This window comes from Amblyomma mixtum, chromosome 7, assembly GCF_055824585.1.
Source record: "Amblyomma mixtum isolate Tamu chromosome 7, ASM5582458v1, whole genome shotgun sequence".
Classification (NCBI taxonomy): Eukaryota; Metazoa; Arthropoda; class Arachnida; order Ixodida; family Ixodidae; genus Amblyomma; species Amblyomma mixtum.
Genome location: NC_143018.1, coordinates 127439125 through 127465775, shown reverse-complemented (window position 1 = coordinate 127465775; position 26651 = coordinate 127439125). Strand labels below are relative to the sequence as shown.

The 26651-nt window shown below is 46.6% G+C and overlaps 1 protein-coding gene across 1 annotated transcript in view; it reads right to left on the bottom strand.

The window, feature by feature from the left end:
- The window catches only part of LOC149337548 (ATP-binding cassette sub-family C member 1-like), a 111430-nt gene that overhangs the window by 6243 nt on the left and 78536 nt on the right, over positions 1-26651 (bottom strand). Inside the window, exons 14-19 of the mRNA XM_089554453.1 lie at positions 25515-25825; positions 14888-15220; positions 11084-11185; positions 8827-9000; positions 6869-7027; positions 4834-5000 (exon numbers count right to left, since the gene is read on the bottom strand). Coding sequence (XP_089410579.1) covers positions 4834-5000; positions 6869-7027; positions 8827-9000; positions 11084-11185; positions 14888-15220; positions 25515-25825 — 1246 coding nt within the window. The remainder of the gene's footprint in view (positions 1-4833; positions 5001-6868; positions 7028-8826; positions 9001-11083; positions 11186-14887; positions 15221-25514; positions 25826-26651) is intronic.

The window sequence follows — 26651 nt, the reverse complement described above, 5'->3', positions numbered from 1 at the left end:
CAGTTTGCGATAGGACCGCGCCGACTCCGCACGGTGATGCGTCGCAAGCCAAAAGCAGAGGCTTCCTTTCGTCGTAGTGGCGGAGGACTGTACATCTTCGAATCAGGTCTTTCAGGGCATCGAATGACTGCTGATGGCGTGGCGACCATGTCCATGTCACATCTTTCCGAAGGAGTTGGTATAAGTCGTTGGCCACGGTAGCTCTTTGTTCCAAGAACCGGTCGTAGAACGTCAAGAGTCCGAGAAAAGCCTGTAGCTCCTGCTTGTTTGTTGGAGCTCGTGCTTCTGTGATCGCTCGCACTTTGTCCTCGGTAGGGTGAATGCCTTCCGCATCAATTCGGTGTCCCAGAAATTGCACCTCTGGCACCGCAAAACAGCACTTCGATTTGCTTATGCACAAATTAGCGTTTGCTAGCCTTTCGAGAACGAGCTCTAGGCGCACTGCATGCTCTTCAGTGGAAGTGCCACTGATGATGACATCGTCAAGGTAGACACAAACTCCTGGGATGCCCTGAAGCACTGTCTCCATGAATTTTTGAAATATGGCCGGGGCTGCAGCTACGCCAAAAGGCAGTCGCTTGACTTTGTACAAGCCTTTCAGTGTGTTAATTGCCAATAATTCAGCAGTTGACTCGCTCACCTTCAGCTGCTGATACGCCTGGGTGAGGTCCAATGTGCTGAAGACTCTTGCGCCACGCAGTACACTGAATACTTCTTCAGGTGTCGGTAGCGGGTAAGAGGACGCTTTAGTCGCAAGATTGACGGTGCTCCGGTAGTCTCCGCAGAGGCGTATGGTTCCGTTCTTCTTGCGAACTACGACAAGTGGTGTGGCCCATTCTGAATGCTGCGTCGGCTCGATGACACCTTGCTGCTCCAGTTTGTCCAACTCTTTTTCAACTGAAGCTCGGAGAGCAAACGGCACCGGCCTGGCCTTCAGAAATTTGGGTTGCGCGTTGTCCAACAACTCCAGTGTGACCGGGGGCCCTTCGTTTCCTGGAATCTCTTCCGAGAATACTCTTTCGTATTTCTCTTGCAGTTGCTAAACCATGTTCTGGCTCGGCGTCTGGTGTATGCCGCATATCATCACGCCTAGTGGAGAAAACCAGTTTCTCCCTAGAAGGCTTGATCCTGTGCCCTTCACAACAAGCAGAGGTAGCGTATGGGTCTGGCCGTTGTAGTTAACCTGCACGTTGGCAGAGCCCAATAGTGGCAGATTCTGTCCTGACCACGTTCGCAGGTGCGTGTCGTCTTGTTGCAGGGCGGGTGCGTCAGATGGCCATGAAGTTCGGAACGTGTCCTCACTGATCAGAGTACAGGCTGCGCCGGAGTCCACCTCGAACTTAATCAGCTGGTGATGTACGCTTACTTCTGTAAAAATCTTCGGTCGCGTGCCGAGATTCATGGTGTTCAGGTCGTACAACACAGATGGTGTTGCTGATGTTGTTCCATGGAGATCAGATAGCGGCGTATTCTCTGAGGCGTTGACGCTGTGATTAGGCTGGGAAGGTGACTTTATCTTGGCAAGTCTCCGTTTCGTAATGCATGCTCTTTCGATATGCCCTCGCTTGTGGCAAAAATTACACGTGGCTGACTGGAATCGACATCCCTGGGGGTTGTGTTGGTCGTCACACCGCCAGCAGCGTTGTGCCTTTTTGACCGATTTTACAACAACAGAAGGCTTGCGCACCTGGTTGCTTGTCTGGTGTACCGGCTCGGTGTTCCGGCGAATCCCTCTCTGCTGGTGACCGGCGCTCTCCGCTCGAACGGCGATGTCGTAAGCTTTGCTGAATGTGAGGTCCTTCTCAGCGAACAGGCGCTGCTGCAGTGACTCGTCACTCAGTCCGCACACAAATCTGTCGCGTAACATCACGTCCAAGGGAAGCATGGTGGTGTTAGCAGAAGAAGCTGCGTCTCCCTCCTGCCCGGTAGCTGTTGTCGACAGCGTTCCAAAATTGCAGTCGGCAGCGAGCTTCTTGAGCGCGGCTACGTAGAGCTCACAGTTTCTCCTCCCAGTTGATCTCGTCGTTGGAAGCGAGCCCGGCTGTAGACCTCGGATGGCCTTAGGTCGTAGTGCTTTTGCAGTGCTGATACGATGTCGTCGTAAGACACTGCCGCTGGTGTGCTTGGCTGAATAAGGGCGCAGACAGTATCGTAGGTCTGCTCCCCGCACAGCGTCAGCAGGTTGGCCCTCTTCAAGGCTGGGTCTGTGATGTTGTTAGCTTCAAAGTAGAACTGAAGGCGTCCAACCCACGATGACCACGATGAGCCGTTGAATTCTGGTATCTGATTGGGAAACCCTCGCGTAGCCATGGCTTGTCAATAGCGTTGCGTAGCGCGGGTCGAATCCACTTTCTCGTCGCCACTGTCGTGTCCGGTCGCTGTGTTGAATGCAGCGAAAGACGCACACGGTACTTTAAGACTTCGTTTATTTAAAGCCGATGAGGGTGCGACCAGCGTCGACCGAGGCAGGAGCCGAACTGGCCGCCCGAAGAAAGGAGGGAGCGGAGAAGCGTCCACGGGAGGGAGTGGCTTCCCAAAACAGGAGGAGGATGCGGGGGCGCACCATGGGGGGGCATCTGGCGACAGCGTGCGACGAAGGGCAAGTGGTCGTTAGGAGGAGGATGCGAGTGGTCGTTAGGAGGAGGATGCGAGTGGTCGTTAGGAGGAGGGTGCGGGGGCGCACACACACAAAAGCAATAAGGGGACACAACATGCAGCCAACTACGCGCCTTACTTCGCCACACCGCAGCTATGCAGCGGCTGTGCGAGGAAGGAACCCCAGCCCCCATAGGAGAAACTGAAGAAAGCCATTTTTAGAGGCGAGGCTCCTGCACTCGGAAACAACGAAGATTCCACAGCGCGGACGACGCAAGGCCATGTCGCATTCTCTACGATGACACCGCAAACGAAGATTAGCCCGACAGTGACGCGACGCAACTTCGAAATAACATCGCTGCCACGAAAGAGGAGAGCGATGTGTTCCAGCCGCAGTACCAACACCTGCCAAAGCTGTGACACCAAATCCCAACTTACATTCAACTCCAGAGCAAGAACCTCTGACCTTAAAGTGGCTATAGGAGACCAAAAGTTACTGCTGTTGTTCGGTGATGAATTGAACATTCGCTGCGCAGCTGAAGAGAGTCACGACAGCTTGGGCGGCTCTCAAATCCGTACCGCAAGGGTTCAGTTTATTGCACCATATGCGATGCGTGTGGAGAGGAGAACGAGAGGGCATGACCTTTGTTGTTGAGAGCTTCACCCTACAGTTGAAAGCAACGGGGCTGATTTATTCAAAAAATTGTGGTTTAACGACAGTGGAGAAAAAATCACGGCGACAGTCGAGAAAACAGTGCGCCGTTCGAAAATACATGGCTGGGCAAATTTTCACGCATACTTACGGTTGCATATAATACATTACAGCGCGGCGACTGCTCGAATGCTGGTGAGGATTCAAGCATCGCTGTGGCTTAGTGGTTATGGTGCTCTGCTGTGGACCCGAAAGGTGCGGGTTCGATCCCAGCATCGGTGGTTGAAATTCAGTGAAGGCGAAATGCTCGAGGCCCGTGTACTCTGCGATGTCAGTGAATGTAAACGAGCTCCAGGTGGCCGAAATTACCCTGAGCTTTCCACTACGGAGTCTCTCATAGCTTAGCTTGAGTCGTTTCCGGACGTTTAATCCCATGAATCAAAGCTTCTGAAGATCCCTCGAAGATTACGTGTACACTTCCCGACAGCACATAACGCACTGAAGGCCACACGCTCGCAATATCGTCGCCGGTGTAAACGTTCGCGATTGCGGTCACAAGTTTATTCTGCAGTTAGCAACTGCCCTCGGTTATTTCACGTAGTTTATTTCGTCCTCACGCAGACTTTTTCTGCAGTACGCGCGCGTTGCAACGAGACGCAGACGCACGCGATGCAGCGGTGAGCCCCCATCGAAATAGTCGAGGGCAGAGGTGGCCTGCACTTAGAACTTGCGACCGTGACAACTGATCTGTTGACTTTCGGTTTTCGGTTCCTGTCCGCGTTTCCAGTGTTTCGAGATGGGCCTCAGATTAGTCGAGTTGTAGAGACAGCATAGAAATGACATCACAGCAATCCATTTTTCGCAAACTCTTTGAATGCACATACAAAAGTTTCGAGGCTTTTATTTGCTGTTTTCTCAGCGACGCGACCATCGTTCCGCGCAGAAAATAATGGCACTGCTCCCAAGGAATAATCAATCATCAATCAATCAGTCTAAAATTTATTTCTCTCGCTCAATTTGATCAAAAATTTATTTCTCTCGTTGAGTATTTACAAATGTGGGTAAGGGGACACAAAGGAAAATACTGCCAGCCGGAGCCCTGTGCCCATTGGTCGCATGACAGCCGTGGTTCAGCACTGGCGGGTTTATGCGACCGATCTGTATACAAAAAGCAGTTGTCCGATCATACTAATTCCGCCGCGGTGGCTCAGTGGTTATGGCGCTCGGCTGCTGACCCGAAAGACGCGGGTTCGATGCCAGCCACGGTAGTCGAATTTCGATGGAGGCGAAATTCTGGAGGCCCGTGTACTGTGCAATTTCAATGCACGTTAAATAACCCCAGTTGGTCGAAATTTCCGGAGCCCTTGCGGCGTCCCTTATAGTCTGAGCCGCTTTGTAACGTTAAACCCCCATAAACCAAGTTAATCATGAAAGTTAATCTGTTAATCATGATTCTTTGTATCCACTCCGTGTTGCGCTTTTCCACTAAATCTGGATACAAGGAACCGATAATAGTGCGCCCTGCACCTCGCTCTAAAACCGAGTTTACTGCATATACAGCAACTGACATTAATTGCACCGCTTGCCTTAGGTTGTTTCCGCCATCCGTTGTTTCCAAAAGCAGCTTTTTGGGATCCTTGGTGACGATGCTGGCGAGGTGGGCCTTCTCCAGAGCCCACCAGATCTTTTCGTCCGAATACGAGTTGCTTGGATCCAAGTTTACGCGCAACGTTCCTCTCACAAGGCTTGGGTCCTGAAAAGAAAAATATTGTTACTGTGTAATGCTATAATCATCGGCCAAACTATGTCCACTGCTTGAAAAAGGTCTTTCCTATTTGTATCGTGTCTGGCTCAGCATGAGCCGCTTGACAGCATTCGGTGTTTGAAGTATCGATGTGCTGCTCATGTTGGGGACCCCATCCTCTCTCATTATAAGTATTTAAGTGCCTGCTCAGTAACTCCACCTATATTTATTGCCTTTGCTCACGGCATGTCATGTCATGCACGTGACACGTCATAATGCTCCATGGAGGTTAATTAACAACGCGTTGCGTCAGCTGCGGCCACCATATGCCCAGAAAATTAATCTCATCCGGCCAAGTATCTGTCGGCTCTTGCTGCGTTTGCCTTCTTTTGGAACCCGCTCTGTTACTCTAATGGACAATCAATTACACGGCATACCGGCATCCAACCCGATGCATTATGATACAATCTATTTTTTTTTCGACAATATAACATTATTTTGGCGCAGCTGATTCAAGGCACCCAAGTACTGGCGGTAGGGGTTGTGCAAGAAGTCCTGATGTCTATAAGACTATGGCACTGCTCATGTGCACGAGATTTAATAGATATATGAAGATTAAAAAGTATTCAGAATGTAGTGCTTCATCATTCCTTCATAAATGAGCGGCAAAAAGCTGTTATGACAGGCCTGACCACATGTGTTACAGCGGGCAGATACTTGTGGAACAGGTGGCTGGGAATGTACGTTTGGGTTGTTTTTGTTTTTTGTTCCTTTGTTGTCACTCTCACGGTGCGTACAAAAGCACGCTTGGTGACAACAGCAACTTAGTTGTTAAAGAGCGCTTCTGGTTGCGTTCATGCACTGTTTTATTTTTGTGTCAGTATGTGTGCTGCTCTCTACAAGCTGATGAGACCAAGATGGCCGGTGTTTCTCTCAACGTCGCAGACTTGGATTATTGCGAGCGTAATCTGCTTGCTTAGCCCTTGCTGGTGTCGTCACACACTCACTGTCTGCACTTGTTCCGAAGTGTTCCTATGCACATTTAGGGAACGACAGCTAGACTCTAGCTTGAGCATCTTCATGCTGTGTTGTATCTTTGTCTGTGTAGTGGCAACGACGGATGGCGCATGAGCTAGCAATTGATGCCGCGAAATACAGCGCGATGTGGTGGCCAAGCAGCACGCTGAAGGCCTGGTTTAGGAGAGGTCACGGCAGACGAAGCGAGCGGAGGCGCTTGCCCATAATGCTAGTTTCGTCATTTGGCTCTTTTAGTGAGTCGCAGACAAAATGAACTAACCGTGCTACTTTGACATCCCTGAAATAAGTTTCGACGATTCGCCAAACAGAACAACGAAAAGAGTTGGTAAGAATGCAGCACAAAATCCACAGCCTACATCAACTGAGAGACGCCCCTGCCCTCTCTGCGTGTCTATTGTTTCATCGCTTTACCACTTTTCCGCAGCATTTCGAAGAGTAACAGCTTGATTCTTCTAGAAACAAAGTATTTTCAAGAGTCCCGCTGTGGCCTATGACAAATATTTGCAAGGTTGTACACCATGAAAGAATGCGCTGACAAAAAAAATCAAGAGACCCGACGGCTCACATTATCGCCCATAGCACACTGGTGTTATCTATCGTGTGTCAGGGTGCCAGATATTAGCGTCTTCTGAGCAGAGCATCCGTTCACTCGACTTCTCCCAGCCTGACGCATATTTTGCCGATTTAAACCAATAAATATCGCTTCTTGTTCAACTAACATTTCTGACGTAACATTGTTATTGTAATAGTGTAATATTGTAATAGTGTAACAATGCCAAATCACAGAAAACGAAAAAGTGCACATTACACCGGGGCTCACGTTCCCTGCAGTGGCTCACCTGCGGAATTACGGTGATGCTTCTGCGTAGCTTGGGCAGTGGTACCTCGGCTATGTCAACGCCGTCGATGAGGATTCGTCCCTCCGAGGCGTCGAGCATGCGCAGAAGGGCGAGCACCATGGACGACTTGCCTGCGCCCGTGCGACCGACGACGCCGATCTGGAGAGGAAGGTTGTACAAGGCTTTGTTCACGTGGCCAAAGGTACTACATCTGAGCTTCTCCACGCTTTTTGGCTGGTTATACAGCTAGACTAAACCAATCACTGACAACCGGTCTCCCACCTATATTGACTTGCACCGTATCCGCAGTATTTTTTAGACGGGAGACCAATGCACGCAAGGAATGGCTGTAGCATTCAGAAAATTTAAATTTACTGCTGCGTATTTCGAAATTATTCGTTCAGAATCAAGTGGTAAAAGGCTCTCATATACAATATAGCTTGTTCTGAGAGCATATAAGATTAAAGGAGATTGCATCTCTGGTGCGTCAGCTTGCTTCTGAATGATTAATCAGTCCAATACACGTGACTTTCTTTGACAGCGAACAATTTTCAAGCCTAGGCTCAGCCGCAAAAAGAATGAATTTCGAAAGCGTCACAGGCTTCTTAAACGTTAAGACACGTAGCGGAAGTTAGCGTGCGGAAAATGTGTATCAATATATTTCAAACTCCTCACGTAGACATCTCATGCTATTTACGGCTTGTCGAGTGTGCCACCTACGTCCCGATACGTACAGGTTGGCTATTTGTTTCCCAGACTAACGCATTATTTATGTGCACCTTTGACAACCGCAGGCACAAACCGTATACTTCCATGTTCTTACGCCTGCGCGAAAAGCAGCGTCGTCTGAAGGATGTCTCTTCGACATAAAGCGCACGTTGCTCCAGCAAGATGACGGAGGACGGCATTATAGAATATGATGACGATGATGATAATTTTTATAGCGCAAGGCCATCTGTGGCCATAGAGCGCCAAGGCACAAGTCTGTTTCTGACTACTCAAAGTGAGGTCAAAGGCTAATTTCCCAAGCATTTCGCCTCAAAAGAGCCGAGCACCAGGCCAAGGAAAAGCATATACCCAATGTATCACCGGTAGGTACCTGGCGGCACTTGAGACCTAACCCTTCAACTCTGGCATGCGAGGCTGTAGTAGGCAACACTACTAGTAGTGCATCCGGATGGTTAGCTACTAATCCAGCATGGCTTCTTGTTTCCGATCATTTTTATCTCTAATGTCCTTTTACCATGCATCATTTTCTTCAATTTTTTTGCTGCATTGTAGGCTTGCTTTGTCCCAGTGTATTGAGGTATTTTGCGGTATATACGCCAACGTAAAGAACATAAGAAATATTCCATTCATTCATTCAGCCATTGCGGCGTGAAGGCAGACGGCACCATGCTACTTTTGGGTCAAAACTTCCCCAGATATTCTTTCCGCATTGTGCCCACAATTTTCCAGTTTAAAAAGGGAACCTAACTTTAGATGGCAAAGCACTATTTCCAACATTTTAAACACGTCGCAGGAAAAACCAATGTGCACACATGGACGCGCTCTGTACAAAATTGAATATATTTATCCTACTTTCTAATATAGAGAGATGTAAATTAACAGTGTACGCTGCTGTAAATGTGGCACTCTTTCATTTAACCCTGCTTTGCGGCCTAGTTAACAGCTCATGTAAAAAATGATAAGTTTTAGCAATGATATCGTTTACTTGTCCCAGCGCTAACATATATTAATCACCTAAGGAGACTGCTCTTACATTTAATAGATTTCAGGAAAGTCCACAATAAAATGATGAAAAATAAAAGTGACCCCATGCTCCGAAGCGCTTTGGCTTTCTGATTTTTCTTCGCGGTTTTGTCTCCACATTTCTCTCTCTTTCTCTTTAGTTCTCTAAATTGCATCCCTCTCCCGATGCAAAAGCAAAAACAAAAAGTGATGTCAACAACGCTTACTTTCTCCTTTGGTTCCGCTGTGAACGTGATGTTGTTTAAGACGTTGGGCAAGATGCCAGGTTTGTAGGAAGATGAATAACTCAGGAATTCAACCTTTCCTTCCGTAGGCCATTTCTCTAAAGATTTTGCGACCGCAGCCTTTTTTTCTTCGGTCCAAGTCTCTCCGACATCTTTCTGGAAAATAAAAATCATTCGTATGAAAGTTTTTGCAGCTCGCAAATGTTTTCGAATTCCTGGTTAAATCTAGCTCTAAATGAAATAAGTATTTAAATGATCGATGCTTACATAAGCTCCAAATGAACAGTTAGTGTGGCGAGGCACAGAACAATGGAACGCTTCAGAGTGCTTCACATTATGTGAAATTTGTTTCATGCTCTCATGCCTCAATAAATGTATGTTATTGAATTTCGCCTCGATTGAAATGCGGCCAATCAGGCAGGCGCTGCGGCTGGGCTTCGCTCAGTGCTGGCGCCGTAGCTGTTTTATCTCTTTTGTCTGTCATCTGTCTCGTGCTCAGGAGAGCAAGCGCCTTCTAGGATCTTCTTTGCCGGTTCGTGACTGCAGTATTAGATTATTTTGTTCCTGAGGGATAAATTCATCTGATAAAGTTCATTTCGATGTATGCATGCATTGTTGCTGCCATCACTTGTAGGAGAAGCCACCTCGTCAAGCTGCCTCGAGGAATAGGTTTTACTTGCTGCACCTTCTTGCACAAGTGGAAATAAATAAATAGATATAATTATTGACATAATTATTACACTTTTGGAATGATCTGAATTAGAAGAGAAGTTGCGATTATGGAAGGAAAACTACGGCTTTACTAAGTATTTCTGCTGTGGTTTTGTAAGCTTTCTTTCCGAAAGTAAAGAAAAACTCTCTGGTTGTAAACCCCCACTTCATGCTTAGCTGCTACGGTGTACTGCTCCCAACTCGAAGTTCCACCTTTCATGTGCACCCACCTTCTGGTCAGGCGAAATGCAAGAGTGGCGGTGGTTGCAGATTTCACGCTCCTGAAATGACTGCAGGTGAGTGAAACTGATTGGGCTCTGTCCGCGACGCTGGTCACCGCCTAGTTGCCTGTTGGCGGCATGGAAATTCATGAACTTCCTTTCAACTACTAAATCCTTAATAAAAACTATCAAGCGTGTTTACTACATTCGAATCAGTGCGAAAGCACGGATTTGTGCTACGTAGAAGACGACGATGAGCGGGAAGTGCTGCGGGACGGAGCGCTCGCTCTACGCGTGCAAACAGTGCGGACAGCGCCAACAGACAACGGACGATTTTGCTCAGGGTTGATGCCCATCGGATTTTTGTTTACGCACTAAAACACGCCGTCAATTCCTTCATATTTTGACACTAGCCTGGGGTATATGGCTCCTTGCTTGTAAAAATAGTGCATGCGCTGTAGGCCAGGAAAATTTCCAGATTGTTTAGAGCGGCAAGAGCGGAGCTTCCTTGAGGTCGCACATGCGTCCACAATTTCAAACCTGTCCTGCGTAATTCTCTGCTGGACTGCCCCATTCAAGTCTGCACACTATGTGGGCTCAGGTGAGAGACCTCCAAAGGGTGAGTATTCTGACTCAAAGAGCCCACCTCTGACATACAAAAGGACTACATTTATAAGACGTCGACACCGAGCACATCAGCGTGAGACGTTCGTCGATCTTGTTATAGTGAAATGACAGCATCTACAAATTTTACTAGAAGCGACAGCGCCCCTCAATAATTTTGATATCATGGTCCTGCGCGACCCATGACAAAAGCAGCGCAAATTTTTCAACTCTAAAAACGGCTTCTGATTAAACTTTTGTCCGATCACATTAGAATTGCTTGCAAGGAATCAAGTCACCTTTTTGGGGCAAGGAAATTCCTTGTGGTTTTTCATCATCATCTGACAACTTCTCCCCGCGCTCTTTCAGGTGCAGGCTGATTCCAGACCACGCGATAATACAGCCGTCGTATCTCACTTTGCCAAACGTTTTGCAAAACGCAAAGGGTCACACAATTTTCTAATTCCCAATTCCGTGCTCTTCCTTGTCAATATTGGTACCCTGGGGGTCTACGGTTTACTCAGAGATTCACAATTCATATAAGGATCGGTCGCTAAGTAGAACAGAGGTTGCTTTGAGCATGCCAAATGAAAAATCCTCATCCCTTCCTCTCTTTGTTACCCGGCATTTTGCGGTTGTAAATCATCAACAGACGCAGTTGTGGCCACATGATTTCGGTTTCGAACAGTTGAGTCAGGAACTACCTCGGGGCTCAGTTCCATGTACTCCAGGCAGCGTTCAAAGGCCACCACCATCTGGAGAACGCTGAACAGCATGACGCCAAGGGTCATGAGTCCAAGGGGCACCTGCAAAAACCACCACCAAAGTGAAATCACATGTACTCTAATGGAAAGGCAGAACTGTTTTGTTTATTCGAAACTCAGTATTCGCAGGTAATTGCGACTGGTCAAGGATGTGCTTCGGGAAACACAGCTGTTTACAGTTTCGAAATAAAGTTTTAGGCTAACAGTTAATTGACTTCCTCTATGTCTTTATTTGCATGAACAGGTTTATCGCTCTTGTAAAGCAGTGATCTAAAGGGCAAGCTCTTTGTTTTTTTTTCTACGACTGCATACTAGCAGTTGATTTTTTGTTGGGTCTAAAGCAAACTTAAAGCTGTTGAGGAATCGAAGGAAAAGTACGAAATATACAAAACTATTTAGAGCTCCTATAATTCATGTAATTAGCCTCGTATGATGAAGAGAATAACATCTAAATATAGCCGCCCCTCTCTCCCGCCCCTGAGGTCTGCCAATTAAAAACACGTGCCACGAGTATTCCTTCTACTCAGCCGTCAAGGCTATAATTCAGAATAATTCTCACGCAAGACTTAGAAAAAACTCCCATACTTCACGGTTCTGATTGATTTAATATTTTACAGAAACTTTGCTACTGAATCTTAGCTTGCAAGGGCAGTCGCGCAAGCCGAGTTGCTACCGGTCACATCAGGAAATCTGGCAGAGCCTCACAAGGAACGCACGTCTGCTGCAGAGTATACAAAGTGGACAGCTTTTCTTACTCCAGAAAACTGTAGAGAGAAGAAGCACTTCTAAGCTTACCGCCTAAAATACGGCCAGCAGGGCGTGTGACGCAGTCTCTCGTCTATTTTGCTCTCAGGCAAGTATTTATTTGAAGCTTCTATAAGTTAATGCTACTGGCAACTTCAATCTGGACACACAAGTTTAAAAGCTGTGCGTAGCAACGCAGTTTCAGCAGTCTTTTCCTCAGCGTACCCCGTGCGTTCCCGTGTGGTGGTCACGATGAACCACATATTTGACAGCTAGAGATTAATAGCGCTGTCCTCGGAGCATTTTAATACATCGGTATTGCAGCTTTCAGGTCGGGAAAAACTGCTCTTTGTCGCTCTCTGATGCCTCCATGAAAGCGGGAGCGGAAGAAAAAAACATATAGCCTCGGGTAGGATTCGACCCCGTGGCAGCGAGAACAGAGCAGCCTTGCTTGCCACTGATTTAGTCCACTCGTCCACCGCCGCAGCGTCTCGCCTCATGTGCTAAACTGCCAACTACTCGCACTGTGTTTTACGCATCTTCATCTTCGTTCACTTTCATCCACTTAGACCGCCCCCACCCCCCTAAAAAACACAAGGAATATTCATCTGGAAGTGTGTGATGAGAGGCTAGTTGGTAAGACATTCTGAAGACATAAAACTACGCAGGAGACAGAACACAGAAAAGATGCAGACAGGACGCTCATCATCTGACGCTCATGGAGCAAGATACTTCAGAAAGCCACGAGGTATGAACCACCCAAAAAAAATAGGTTCAAGGATGTAACATCTGAGCAGTAAAGAGCAAGTCACACAGAACGGTGGAATATTTGAACTACCGCAGCAGGGTAACAAAGAACTTAAATTGCTATTGACATGAATAAATGCAGTTCTTGAAAGCAAAGCGCTCATAAAACCGGACATCACTGTAAACTGGTTACCCTGATGATGTAAAAAATAGCGCACAGGGAGCACAAGGGACGGAAAGTAAACGACGCAGACAAGCGCTAACTCTCAACTGAGGTTTATTGCTGACGCGCGCAATATAAGGTAGTCACTTTAAAAACATAAAACAAAAACAACCACGAACAGTCCCTCCTCGAAAGACCAAGTCAGAGGAAAAAATTGAAATTGAAGCATCAGGCGCCACTCATCGCTGTGGAAGATCAGTTAAAAAACCGTTATCAAAAAAGGAATTCAATGCAACGCTGAGGCTAAAAAATCGATTTCACAGTCTGCCAAGTTAACAGAGGGCTCACTGATACACGAATTCCGACATTTCCTAATATGGTATGCCTACATTATCTCGCGTACACGCTGATCTCGATGTCTGAAAAGTATGGTTACCCTGAACACAAATAGCATTGATCGCCAGCGAACTGTTTCGTTTCCGTCAAGTTTCCATCGCGAACGACAACGATGACCAGCAACCGTTCTCGGGAAGCTTGCTGCCGGATCGTGCAGTGTCAGTCCACCGGCCCTGCGTTCATATCATAAGCTCTGGACGGAATAACAATCCACTATTGTGACATTTTTCCCGAGAGGCAGCAGTTTTAACTATAGGCTTAGCGGTGAGCAGCATCACTTTACGAGCTCTGCGCCATGGGACATCCGCGCCTCTGTGGCGAGTCAGAGACTGCTGACTGTGCCACACTTTCGAATCCCATTACCACGCATAAGCTCATACTGATGTGAGGATCAATGCCCCACATACAGAGCTTCAGTTCAGGCTTTATCAATGCAATATTGTAATAGCTCCGGCTCCGCGCTGTGTTTTTTTATGCGTGAGGCATTTACTACCTAAAGCTTTTTTTTCTCTCATTCGGTCTATTCATGCCCACTTTTGCGATGGTCAAGCAGAGAAGGTGGAACCAGTGAAACCGGACGCATAACGAAAAATTAGGAGGCACACACAAAGCACTGCTGGACATACAGCTGATTTATTCCGAACCAACATTCGCATGTTTTTTTAAGCGCAAGGGCATATTTAGAACAAGAGGATTGAACGAAATTACGAACATAAAACCAGACACTCATTTCAGTGATTAAATCTCGAAAATCGCTTATGCATGTCTGCTTATTGATCACTCCGTTTTATGACTGAAAAGGAGCGTCAGTGTTTGTCTTCGTAATTTATTTCGTCATCTTGTTAGGAGTGTGCGCTTGCGCAGGAAAACATATAAAATATTGGTCTCTTCATCAGGATAAATCAACGCTAAATCCACCGGTGTTGTAATGCCTCCTAATTCTTGTCCTGCGTCTGTTTTCGCTGGTTCCACCTCCTGCAAATTATGAACCAGCCAGCCCAGCAATTTATAAACTTTAAAGAAGAGGGCTGCTTGTTTCTTGGTTGGCTTAGCGTTCAGGTTACTCCGGAACAAAGGAAGAAAAAGGAACTTCTAGAGAAGTGTGCTTAGTGGATCTGATTGGGGATGTTGATCGAAACGACAGAACAGTGCTAACAGATGGAACGGGAGAGAAAACACAGCGAGTCTTTGGTTTGGTTTATTGCGACTTAACGTCCCAAAGCAACTCAGGCTATGAGGGACGCCGCAGTGGAGGGCTCCAGAAATTTCGACCACCTGGGGTTCTTTAACGTGCACTGACATCGCACAGTACACGGGCCTCTAGAATTTCGCTTCCATCGAAATTCGGCCGCCACGGCCGGGCTAAAACTCTCGTGTTTTGGGTCAGCAGCCGAACGCCATAACCACTGAGCCACCGCGGCGGGGTACAGCGCATGCGTCTGTGTTCGTCTCTTCCGTCCCATCTGTTAGCGCTGTGCGGTTCGTTTTCATCAACTTCTAGAGCATCCTAAATGCAGTTCTTGTTGCTTTCAGTTAGTATAAACACAGACAGATGCGGGAGTAATTTTCATCTTTTGTACAATGCTGCAGTTATGGAATTTCACCTGAGGTGCATGACGAGAACAGGAAGTGTAACTTATTGGCCCAAAACTAGCAACGTGGAATGGCCTCAAACTGTAGCAAAGAACACGAACCGAGCAAGCGGCGCTGAGAACGAGTCCCAGGCTGCTGGGGTTTGGTCCTTCGTCACCGGCGAACGCGGTGTTTGCGACCAGCGTGCTTAAAACCACCAAGAATGCGCCGCTGGAGGCGATCGCTCGCGTGAGCCGGTAGCAGGTGGTGAAGAGGCCGAAGGCACACATGGTCTCGTCTGTGAGGCGGCAGTAATGTCTCCTGAACCGCTCCAACACTCCGTAAGCCCGCAGACTGCTCAGTGCGTCCACGGTTTCGGTGACGACCTGGAAGACCCGGGAGGACGCAAGGCTGTCGCCGAACCTTCCCTGGTGCGACACCTTCACGGCTAAGCTCTGTAAAAAATAAATGCGAAAAAAAATGCCTTCTTGTCTAAAATCTGCAGCCGGCAATTGGAAAGTCAGAGTCGGAGAGCTCTAAAGTAATTTCGCATATTCGGCGATCTTCACCGTGCATCAAAATCTGTCGAGAAAATCACTGCTGTATTGTCCTTCTTAAAAACGCTACAGCTGCAGCTTCGTAAGTAAAGTGTCACTTCACGTGATGTGCGCAATCTCAGCAAAGCCTAGCGCCTGTGGGTTCGTGATATTGACAGAAACTGTAATCGCCGTACGGTAATCATCGTCATCGTCATCCTCGTCTGATGCTTGACATGCTTCACGCTGTCAAATGCGCCACGCTAGCGCGCTTAAGTCTCAGTGTTGTGAACTCACTGCTAAACACACTTTGCCTACTTGTGTATACTCCAGCGCTTGGGAAGCTTGGTACCGGCGAGAAAAAACATAACAATTTTACTTCTTAACGAATCACAATAGTTAATCCTTTCTATATTTTTGCCAGGCTCATTTTCAAGCATCCCTTTTGCGGTAAACCCATTGCGATAGAATGTGTCCTAACAGACTTAATACAGACGTGAGTGTTTTTTGGCTCAGGGCAAATGCATCAAGCTGGCCACCTAACCCATTCCTAAATGTTTTGAAACAAAACCAGGTTACATGATGTGTAATTTATGTACTCCAAAGGAAGGAATTTATTTTTACATACTGCAGCCAAAGGTAGGAAACACGAGAAAATATACGAAGGCTGCATAACAAACAATAAGTCGGACAGAAAAGCTAGTAGATGAGATGCATAAAAGTAAGGTTGAAAGGAAACAATGAATTAAGAAATTATTTCAATTGCATGTTGGCTTCTTTGATAAGAAAAAACCGAACGCATGTTAGGCATAAAACTCAAAATAAAACGAACTTTAGGATTCCGTCTTTGTTTCGACTTTTTCTTCTTTCTCTTCTCCTCTGTTCTTCTCTTCCTATTTTATTTTATTTTTAATTTCATCCCTCTTAGCTTGGCTTATGCCTTCAATTATTGCTTCGTTGTCTTCTGTTCTTCCCTACCATTTACTTCATATGCTCCATGTTCTTTCTCTTATCATTCTTCTTTCGTTCTATTATTTTTGCCCTTCTTTTGTTCTTCTCTTCTTCGTTTATGTTTTTAATTTCATCTCCCTTAGCTTGGCGTATGCCTTCAATTATTGCTTCTTTGTCTTCTATTCTTCCTAACTATTTACTTCATCTGCTCCGTGTTATTTCTCGTATTATTCTTCTTTAGTCCCTATTCCTTTTTGCCCTTCTTTTACTCTGTATTCTTTCGGCTTGCCTTGGCTTAGACAAGTGCCACAACTAGGCTTACCTTCCATTACACGAACACTCGGGGTGGGGCCCCAGTCACGGCTCTCGATGCAGAAGCAACTGCTAGTCATACGTGTTACTACTTTGTCAATGACTGGAAGTAGTGAAGTGCCGTCTAGTAAAATTTGCGCAGCCTTTGAAAATGAAACAGGAACTTGTTTTGTCAGCAAAAGTTTGTAATGAGCACTGCAAACGATACCATCTTGGGTGCAAAGCCCACCTTCGCTTTACTACCCTGAACAAGAAAGCATTACTGCACCCTCACTCAGTTACGGTGTTCTTCGACAAGTGTAACATTTAAATTAAAAAAACTAACATTAGGACTATTTACAGATGCCACTAAAGCGGTCGGCCTCTTAAATTATAACATTCTGTTGCATAAATTGCAACCACATGGTGTTCGAGGTTCTTGTCATGAGCTGGTATCTGATTTAAGCCAGCGGAAGCAAGTTGTATTTATTGATGATGCTAAATCCATCCTTACCACAATTCATTATAGCATATACCTCAAAGCAGTCATCTTGGAACATTCCTGTTTAATGTTTATATTAATGACCAAATCCAAATAGATGAAAAATGCGATGAAATTTCGGGTGTTTCGACATCATCCTATTTTTGAGTGGTTGCTCTCCCCATGAGCTCATAAAGAAGGGTAACCTCACCCTGAGTGCATTGCATGAATTTTCAACGCTGAATGGGTTAACAGTACATATCAAGTCTAAAGCTGTACCGTTTCGGCCTGGAAACGACAATGTTAGACAGACCGATTCATTATGCTTGGTGAAAATCGCATACAATTAGATGAAAGCTTTAAGTCCATTGACGTTGTTTTCGACTGCACCATGAGATGGAATGGGCATGTAAATCACATCGCTAAAAAACTATTCTGGTCAGTTGGCTTTCTCTCAAGATGCCGATCCGAGTTTCCCATGCGGTTAAAATTAACCGCTCATACTGCATTATTCCACTCCTATTTGAACTATTGCCATCTGGTTTGGGGAACATCAAAAACAAGCCTCAAAAAATTATATGTGTTGCACAAAAAGGCAATAAGGCATGTAGCTGGAATCGGATTCAAAACCTACACCCATCCTTTCTTCCTTGAATGCAAGATTATATTAGTTATCATTATGCACGAACATCGACTAATGCACTATCTTCCGTTGTCATCCCCCATTAATGAGTGAATTCTGAAATCCCTAGCCAAACTTGCACGGAAAGCAAAAAAAGAAGCACAAGCTATGGATATCAGGCACAACACTTTCTTATGCCACTCATTTTAAAAAAATACAGCCCATGCAATACTAATATACACCTTACTTTACACCTTACCTTCCAAAAAGTTAAAATGCACTTTGTAATAATAAATACGTAGAAGTGTACATCGACAATTATTTTTTTCTCTTCAGTCCAAGAACAAGAATAATTTTGTGCCATTCTTTTAGATCTTTAGCAGTCTGTACTTTGGTTATTTCTCATCCTTTGTATGTGTTAATTTGACTCGTGCCGGACCACTTGCGGTATGCCATGTCAGTCTGTGGGGCCTCAAAAACACATTCAAGCTGCACCCATCGCGGAGGCTCAGTGGTTATGGCGCTTGGCTGCTGACCCGAAAGACGCGAGTTCGATCCCGACCGCGGCGGTCCAATTTCGTTCTAGGCGAAATTCTAGAGCCCTGTTTACTGTGCGACGTCTGCGCACCTTAAAAGAACCCCAGGTTGATGAAATTTTTGGAGCTCTTTGCTACAGTGTGCCTCGTTGCCTAAGTCGCATTGGGACGGTAAACTCCCATAAACCAAACCAAACTAAAACATTCAAGCTGCTGATTTGCAGCTTTTAGTTTGGGGCCCCTTTTCCTTGTGCCGAGCGCGGTGGCTCAGTGGTTATGGTGCTCGGCTGCTGACCCGAAAGACGCGGGTTCGATCCCTGCCGCGGCGGTTGAATTTCTTTGGAGGAGAAATTCTAGAGGCCCGTATACTGTGCGATGTCAGTGCACGTTAAAGAACCCCAGGTGGTCGAAATTTCCGGAGCCTTCCACTACGGCGTCTCTCATAGCCTGAGTCGCTTTGGGACGTTAAACCCCATAAACCAAACCAAACTTTTTCCTTGTATTAGGAAGGGAATAAAGATTGACTTGGCTTGAAAAAAAAAAGATTCGAATGCATGCTAATAACTGAATGGCGATTAGTTTTACGTAGTACTGTCGTTAATAAAGGTCGCTATACTAAACACGAGAGTCCTAGTGAACGCTTTATCCATATGTTGCTATTTTCTTAGTGCAGCGTGTGACGGGTTGTGCTAATTTTTGCGCAGTCGAATAAAAGCATGCACCCAAAATAATCAGCGTCTGACACCTAGAGAACTACCAGCACTTCGTCGGCCACACCATGGTTGCTTAAACTGCAACACGATGTTCATTGAGCGTGCAGTGTATGCCAGATGATGACATTCAGCAAATAATTCTACTGGATACATGCAAAGCTGCAGCCAAAAATAACGGTCAAATGCCAATTAGGTGGGCAAGCAGTTCAGTTTTCAGTTTAGTTCCGGTGTTCAGGTCCACTCTTCACGTATGGCAGTTGCTCGTATAGAGATAAGGGGGCCATATATGTTGAATTGCTCATTATCGACACTCACACATCCCTGGGAATCTTCCTACCATACCTGGCTCAGTGGTGCAGCGTGAAGCGATGTGCCACTGCCCTTTTATGGCAGTTGCTGTCATGGATGGGACTTGGCTTGCTTGGGTTGGGTCGAAATCCCGGTTACTCTTCCAGAGCAGCTTCTCACAATTAACTAAGCTGCCGCCTCACACTGTGGGTGACTGCTTACCTGCGCACCGAGTGGTGAGGAACCTGCCCATGTAATATACCGGGTGTTTCAGCGAACACTTTCAAAAATTCTCATAAGTAGAATTTTCTTGGTAAAGATATGGCTTTTGCAGCATAGTATTACCAATGTTGGCGGATACCAGAAAACCGGTAAATCATATTAGGTAGTAAACTGGTTAACTAATTTTTAATAATTAACTTTTTAACTATTACAGTTAGGCGCCTAGTTGCAACTAGATATTTGTAGCCGGTCGTTAGTAATAGCTATATCAGTTTTTAGAATTTCGAAAATGCGATTATCCTCGGCGCTGTGGCTCGACAAAATTTGGCTTTTTCGACTAGTTACGTGCACTGGAGGGGATGCTTTGCCTTCATGCTTTCGATAGCGCATGTATTTTTCGCACGAAACAGCCAGACTTTGTTGAGCCACAGCGGTGAGGGTAATTGCGTTTTCTAAATTCTAAAAACTGATATGGCTTTTACTAACGACCGGCTACTTCTACTTATGAGAATTTTTGAAAGTGTTCGCTGAAACACCCGGTATATACCTGGGCAGGTTGCCCACCACTCGGTGGGCAATTGAGCAGCCTGCCACAAAACTGGCTTCAGAAAAACTGACAGACAAACACACAAGGCTAAATGCCGGGAATGACCACTATAGGTGCTAGCGCGCTGAAATGAAATCCAAAAATTAGGCAAGTTCACACGAACGCTACGCGGTCCTTACGTATGCACGCCTAAGCATTTCCCGTCTTCATCATGATCATCAGTCTGACTGCGTCCACCTGGTAACAAAGGACTCTCACGTATCCCTCCAATTAACACCGTTTTATGTCATATGCAGCAACCTCAATCGTCGCAAAAAGCCAGTGTCATCAACTCATCTCACTATCTGACGACCCCCCTTTTACCATTAGCGTCTCTTGCTATCCACTCCGTTACTACAAGGCTTGCTTACCATAGCGTTAAATGCACTGCCCACACCTATTTCTACATCTTGCTTATGTAGACAATGCCATCAGCAAATTGGAGATTGCGAAAATGTCTTCCAGTCTCTCTATGTTCATGTGTGCCCTATTCAGGTCTCTGAATACCTACTGCAAGCTCGTGGTGGTTCGTACTAGAGAGATCGTGCCTTCCTGAATCCGAATCAGAATCAGTTTATTTCAACATCACATGTTATATATGCAATGTTGCCGGTGCAGGCTAAAAGCCCTCTCTGGAGGCTTGCCAAGACCTCCACCCTACCGCGAAACTCCTGGCAGAAACAGCAGTGGCGATCACATTAATAACAAAGAACACAAAACGGTTAGCAAATCCGGCAGAAAAAATGGGTAAAAAATGGATATCATTTCCGGAGAGTATTTTTCAGACATCCTTCCTGACTGCTGAACTATGGTCGCTGTCCAGCCACTATTGATATTTTCCAGTACCTCTACACATTCCTCTTGTATGCCCTTGTTAAGCAATGCCGGTATGACTGGTGAGGTTTCTTTTGTGTCAAATGCTTTCTCTTTATCTCTTATGGCTAAACAGAAAGGTTGGTTATATCCCGAAAATTTCCCTATCCCTTCATCGATTATATGGATATGGACCTCCTGCATGTTTGCAAGGAAACGAGATGACTCTGCACCGCTAGCGGGCTCGCGGTAGGCAAGAAGTCGCGCAGCGGACGTCACGGGGATGTCTCGAACATGCGTTTTCAAGGCTTGTAGGCGCGTTTTCGGTTTCTTCGACTCGCAAGACTGGTTCATACATTGAACTAAGTAATTTAGATCGAAGTACAGGGGCTCCCTTTGACCACGTGCAGCGTGCTCGGGAAAATCGCTTGGCACTGAGCCCTGTATGGTGAGCACTGTTAGTGGCAAACATAAAGCGTTGCCGCCCTTAATTTCTACCGTAGGCATTGAATAAAATCGCCAGTCTTTGACACACTATACTAGTCAGCGTGATCTAACTTCGGAATAGCAGTGAGAGGAAGGACTGGAATTGTCTCAGCCGAGCAAACGAGCGCTCACGGTCTGTTGACACACCTACCGTGCAGTGCGTTGCCAGCTAGCGCTGCACTGAATAACTTAATCAGCAGTATCTCGTTAAAGTGTTCCACACGATAGCTTTTGCTAGCCAACGAATAGGTTGCTGAGCCACGCAGGTGTTTGAAATACGCAGCGGCTAAGGTAGCAAAATACCACTCGCCTGCAAACTACGTGTGCTGGACGCAGCAAAGCGTGCTCGCAATTCTTTCCGCATGCTGTATAGTATCTTTCGCCAGCCACTGTCACGCGATGACAAAAACAAAGACCAAAGAAGGCTGCAGCTCGGGCAATTACCGCCCGCGGCTGTCTTTTTGCAAGCAAGCTTCGCCGCCACGCGCCACTTTGTGAAACAGCTAATGACACATCATACAATAAAAGGAGCTAAACGTATTTACGTGACTTTTCGCACACGTTTAAGTGCGCTGTTCTAAATATACTAACGTGGCCGTGCAAAAGTAACCATTTAGCAGACCTCTGCACATTATTTATATAGAAATATGTCGTTCGTGTTAAGAAGTCATCTGAATCAAATATTAAATGCAAAGACCGCTTCTATATGTTGCTCTAAATTCCCCACAAGTTGTATTATGCCGTACTCTCAACAAAAGCATATTCCATGGTCGCGAGTGAGCCGGCTGGAGACCAGTACACATCAAAAGAGCTCCAGATGATAATTACGAGCGCAGCTAAATCTGGGCTGGTTTTTTTCCTTGCGCTGTTTTAAGCGTAGCATGCTGTTCTTTAGGTGAGCCAGCATAAAATCTCCCCCGCATTAAATCCTTTGTAGTCTGGCATACCTTATATCGAGACCCAGACTGAGCTTTATGCGGCGGCCTATTGCGGTATTTATCTCCGACAAACCTACCGAAGCTTATTTAATTTTACTTTTTATGCTACTGCACGGATATCACAATAACAGAGTTGGTCAATGCATGTTGTTCTTGCAGTGCTAGGGCACGATAGAGCCGCGCCGTTCTACCTGCAGCTACTCAGGTACGCGAGGCACGACCGGGCCAAACCTGTTCAGGCTAACGTGCGAAATTCGCTGCTGACATCAGCGCCACCGCATCTTCGTGACGTCGCGGCGTGAAGCAGGCGTATAGTTTAATGTCGAACAAGCTTCCCGAAAGCTGGCCTGCTCCATTGGTTGACTGATCTCTATGGTTATAGTCAAATTCCGGAGTGTCCCCAGTATTCTTTAACAAATCTGGAGTTAAATGATCCATACACGCTACTTTCCCCCTTTGCATTGCATGCTAGGCTCTTTTTTGCCTCTTTTTTTCTTTACCGGTGGGATTTCCAATCCTTCTGTACCTCTGGCTTCATCATTAGCATCTTGATTATTCCGGCTACTGTAAACATCTGCGTAGAAATTTTCCAGCTATAGTAATGGTTTTATTTATATTGATATAAACTTTGTCCGCCGTGCCTTTTAGGGCTAACACCTCATTTCTGCCTATGCCTAATTTCCTCACAACCGTTTGTAGGCAGCCTCCCTTCTTAATACCAGGCTCGATGCTCTGCATATTGTACTTCTTTTGGGCTTTAATTTCGAGCTTGACGCCTTATACAGGGTGTTTCACCTGACTTTACACAATTTTTACAAAGAGGCTTTTTGGGCTAGAAGGACGCTTTTTCAGCAATTGCATTGTCAGCGATATAGTACATCAGTATACAGCTAAGATGAGCTAACTAGCAGGCTGGTTAACTAATATTAAGTAGGGAACTTCAATCAATTACTGTTAGGCTGCTTAATTATTGAGAAGCCCGTAGCCCGCCGAAAGTAATACCCATATCAGTTTTTAGAATTTCGAAAACGCGGGTACCATCGGCACTGTGGCACAACACACTGCGGTTATTTCGACGAGCTACATGCACTAGAAGGGTTGTTTTGCTTGCAAGCTTCACGAAAGCATTGTATTCTTGCGCGATGTAGCCAAAATTTGTCGGGCCACAGCACCGAAGGTAACCACGTTTTCGAAATTGTAAAAGCAGATATGGGCATTACTTTCGGTGGGCTACGGGCCTCTCAATAATTAAAAAGTCTTACAGTAATTGTTAGAAGCTAACTCTTTAATATTATTTAACCAGCCTGATAGTTAGCACGTATTACCTGTATACTGATATATCGCTGAAAATGCTATGCGTGTGCTGGAACCCAGAGAAGGATGGTGTGGCGGTTGAGAGGGGGAGCAGATCGGAAAGAGCCTCAGGCATTCGCACAAGCTCCATGATTGCGAACTGTTTCAAGGCAGCGCCACCTCTGGCCAGTAGTGCAGTAGTGCATACCTTATCGGTGACGTCATCGGCGAGCGGACAACGGCGCCCGCTACTCTTCAATTGGGTACTTTTGAAGCGCAAATCATCACTACGCGGGTGAGAGCCGAGCTTCGCGTGAGCCTAACTGGTGAGTTATGCGCATGCGCGAAACCGAGTGACGTCACGCACCGCGCAGGTGGTCGCTCCTCGCCGCTGCCGCAACCGTCAGTGCCGCCGACTCCGTCGCCTGACCTTTCGGCACAGCCGCGCGCTACTGCGCATGTGCGTCGCTGTCGCTACAACTGCGCGCTTCGCCTCCTCGCCCACCGCTTGACCTTTCGTTGCAGCCGCGTGTTGCCCGCGTCGAAGCCCTCCTCTCCGCATTCCTGCGGGCAGTTTTAACCACGCCGATTTCTGTCTCCTTCTCCGCCTCCGTACAGGCAGTGTGTGGACGGCCGCCAAACAAAGCACAACCCGAGCTTTCCGCTTGTATATTCAGGCTTAAACAGAGCTAAGTCACTGCCTAATTTTTTCATGCTGCTGCCGTTCCCTCCTTCTCGGCTTTCCTCGTCGCGCTCTATTTCTGCTGTCGCCGTCTTTCGCCCTCCGCTACGCTCTGCGTTCGGCCTCTTTTATCTTCCGATGCGCGGGTTCACTAGGCTACACCTAGGCGCGCCGTTCAATGCAGGTACGGGCGCCAAACAGCTGCCCTCTAAAATAACGCAAAATATGCTACTCCCTCACGTCGAAAGCAGCCTGCATGCTCACTAAATTCGTTTTTGTACTCATACACATCGCAAATGCTTCATTTCTCCAACACGAAACCACTGTTTTCTTTAGAGCGGATAAAACCAGGCTCCCTAAGTTAAGCCGATGGCACATACTGCAATAGAAAGACTTTTCCACACACTACTGGTAGGGAACCAAGCCCACGCAGGTAATATTTTCTAATAGGTATATTTCTTGCCACAACATTTAATCAGTTACTCCAGCCAAACGATATACATGCGACCTAAGTTATCGCGAGAACCTGCTGAAGTCAATGACAAATCTGCAATATTCACCCTACTCGCTCATCTGATATTTCGAAAGTATTATTCTCGCGTCGCCGTGCCTTCTTATGGCCACGAAATGCGTCATGATTGTCTTCCCACTTTAATTACCTAAATGATCGTGATGTTAGTGCTCATTATGTAAACGGTAACGGGTATGACAATTTTTTGTTTCACAGGGAACACGTGTCTATAAATTTTTGTAATGGTTCGTTTCTAATTTATATATGCGTATTTTGCATTCCAAACAATTAATCTCTGTGATGCAAAATAAGGCTTGAATGTTGTCAAGTAAACAAATTTCAACTTTTTTTCCCATACTCCTTCGCATTCACAGCAATTAAGTGTGTTCATATAAAGTAAGAGTGCTTTCTAAGCGATCTGCTTTGGTTTATTAGGGTTTAACGTCCCAAAGCAACTCAGGCTATAAAGGACGCCGTATTGAAGGGCTCCGCAAATTTCAACCACCTGGGGTTCTTTAGCGTGCACTGACATCACACAGTACACGGGCCTCTAGAATTTCACCTCCATCGAAATTCGGCCGCCGCGGCCGGGATCGAACCCGCGTCGTTCGGGCCAGCAGCCAGGCGTCGTAACAACTGAGCCACCGCGGCGGAGGTCTAAGCGATCTCCGTCTCACTGTGGAAAGGGCCACATCTTATACGAGCGTCAACCATCAATTAGTCATATGTCCTGCAAAGAATGTGCTGCAAGGATAGCGACGCTTCAGCTTCAGATCTCTGCTCGCATCGCAACTACTCACCATCGCGAAACCTCCCAGCACAAGCAGCACAGCTGTCACGGCGATCACAACCGGTGACTGAGTGGCTATGACGGCGACTTTGGCCAACGTGAGCAGCATGTTCTGCACAGCCTGCTTGCCGGTCAAGAAGACTCGCGCGTCCACAAAGTCCATATCGGTGGTGAAGCGGTTCAGGATTCGTCCGCGAGGCGTCGCTTCGAAGAAGGAAACGGGGCTCCGCAGTACGCCGCTGAGCATCCGGCTGTGCACAGACCGAGACATTTCTCGTGCCGTGAAGCCCAGCAGAACGGCTCCCAGAATGCGGAAGCAAACTGCGCGAATAAAGAACACGCTCCAGAAAAATAATTTCTTTTAAAGCAAACATTCAAATCAAGCAGTGAACTGACACGGATAGCGGGAAGTACCCGTACGTATGTACGAAAGTGAACTCACGTGGCCCAAACACGAAAGATATAACTGGCAAAAATGAAAGGCTTTACTACGGAAAAAAATCTTTATGTCCCCGCTTTTGGGGGTTGTTTTGATTTTGCTCGTGGTTTCGCTGAAACTGAAGAAGTCACAAGCAAATTGTCGGGCTACACGAATGTGCGGAAGTTATTCTAGCTACTGACACTCACCACCGAATGAGCGCCGTTTACGGCAAGGCATGTAGTACCTTTGCTGTCAGAAGGTGGGTGCGGATAGTACTCACGCAAGACTCTGCTACGTCGAGTGTAAAAGACAAGAATCGCAGTGGACGCCCGCTGTCTGCTTGCCACTCCTGAGGGGATGAATTCATTCGTGATGATCGTCGCATTCAGCAGATGTTAATTTCGAGTGTTCTTGAAGAACTTGAACGCGCTGAAGAACTTCGTGCACGTGTACGTAGAGTATGTCCAGAAAAATTCGATAATTTTCACAAAGTTAGGCGCATATTCTATAAAAACCTGCGTAGCGCGGAAGGGAACTCGCCAACGCGCTCCGCAGGAACAGGGGAGAAAGAAACCCCGGAGATCGCCTAACCATGCGCGCGTTGCTGCCCCCTCCACCTCGCTCGCCGGCGCGGCGCCAAGGAAATTACGTCAGCGCACGTCGTCCATTGTCCCAGAATGTCTGAGCAATTTCTGCTCCTTGTCGGCGGAGAGGGCGTAGCCTTGA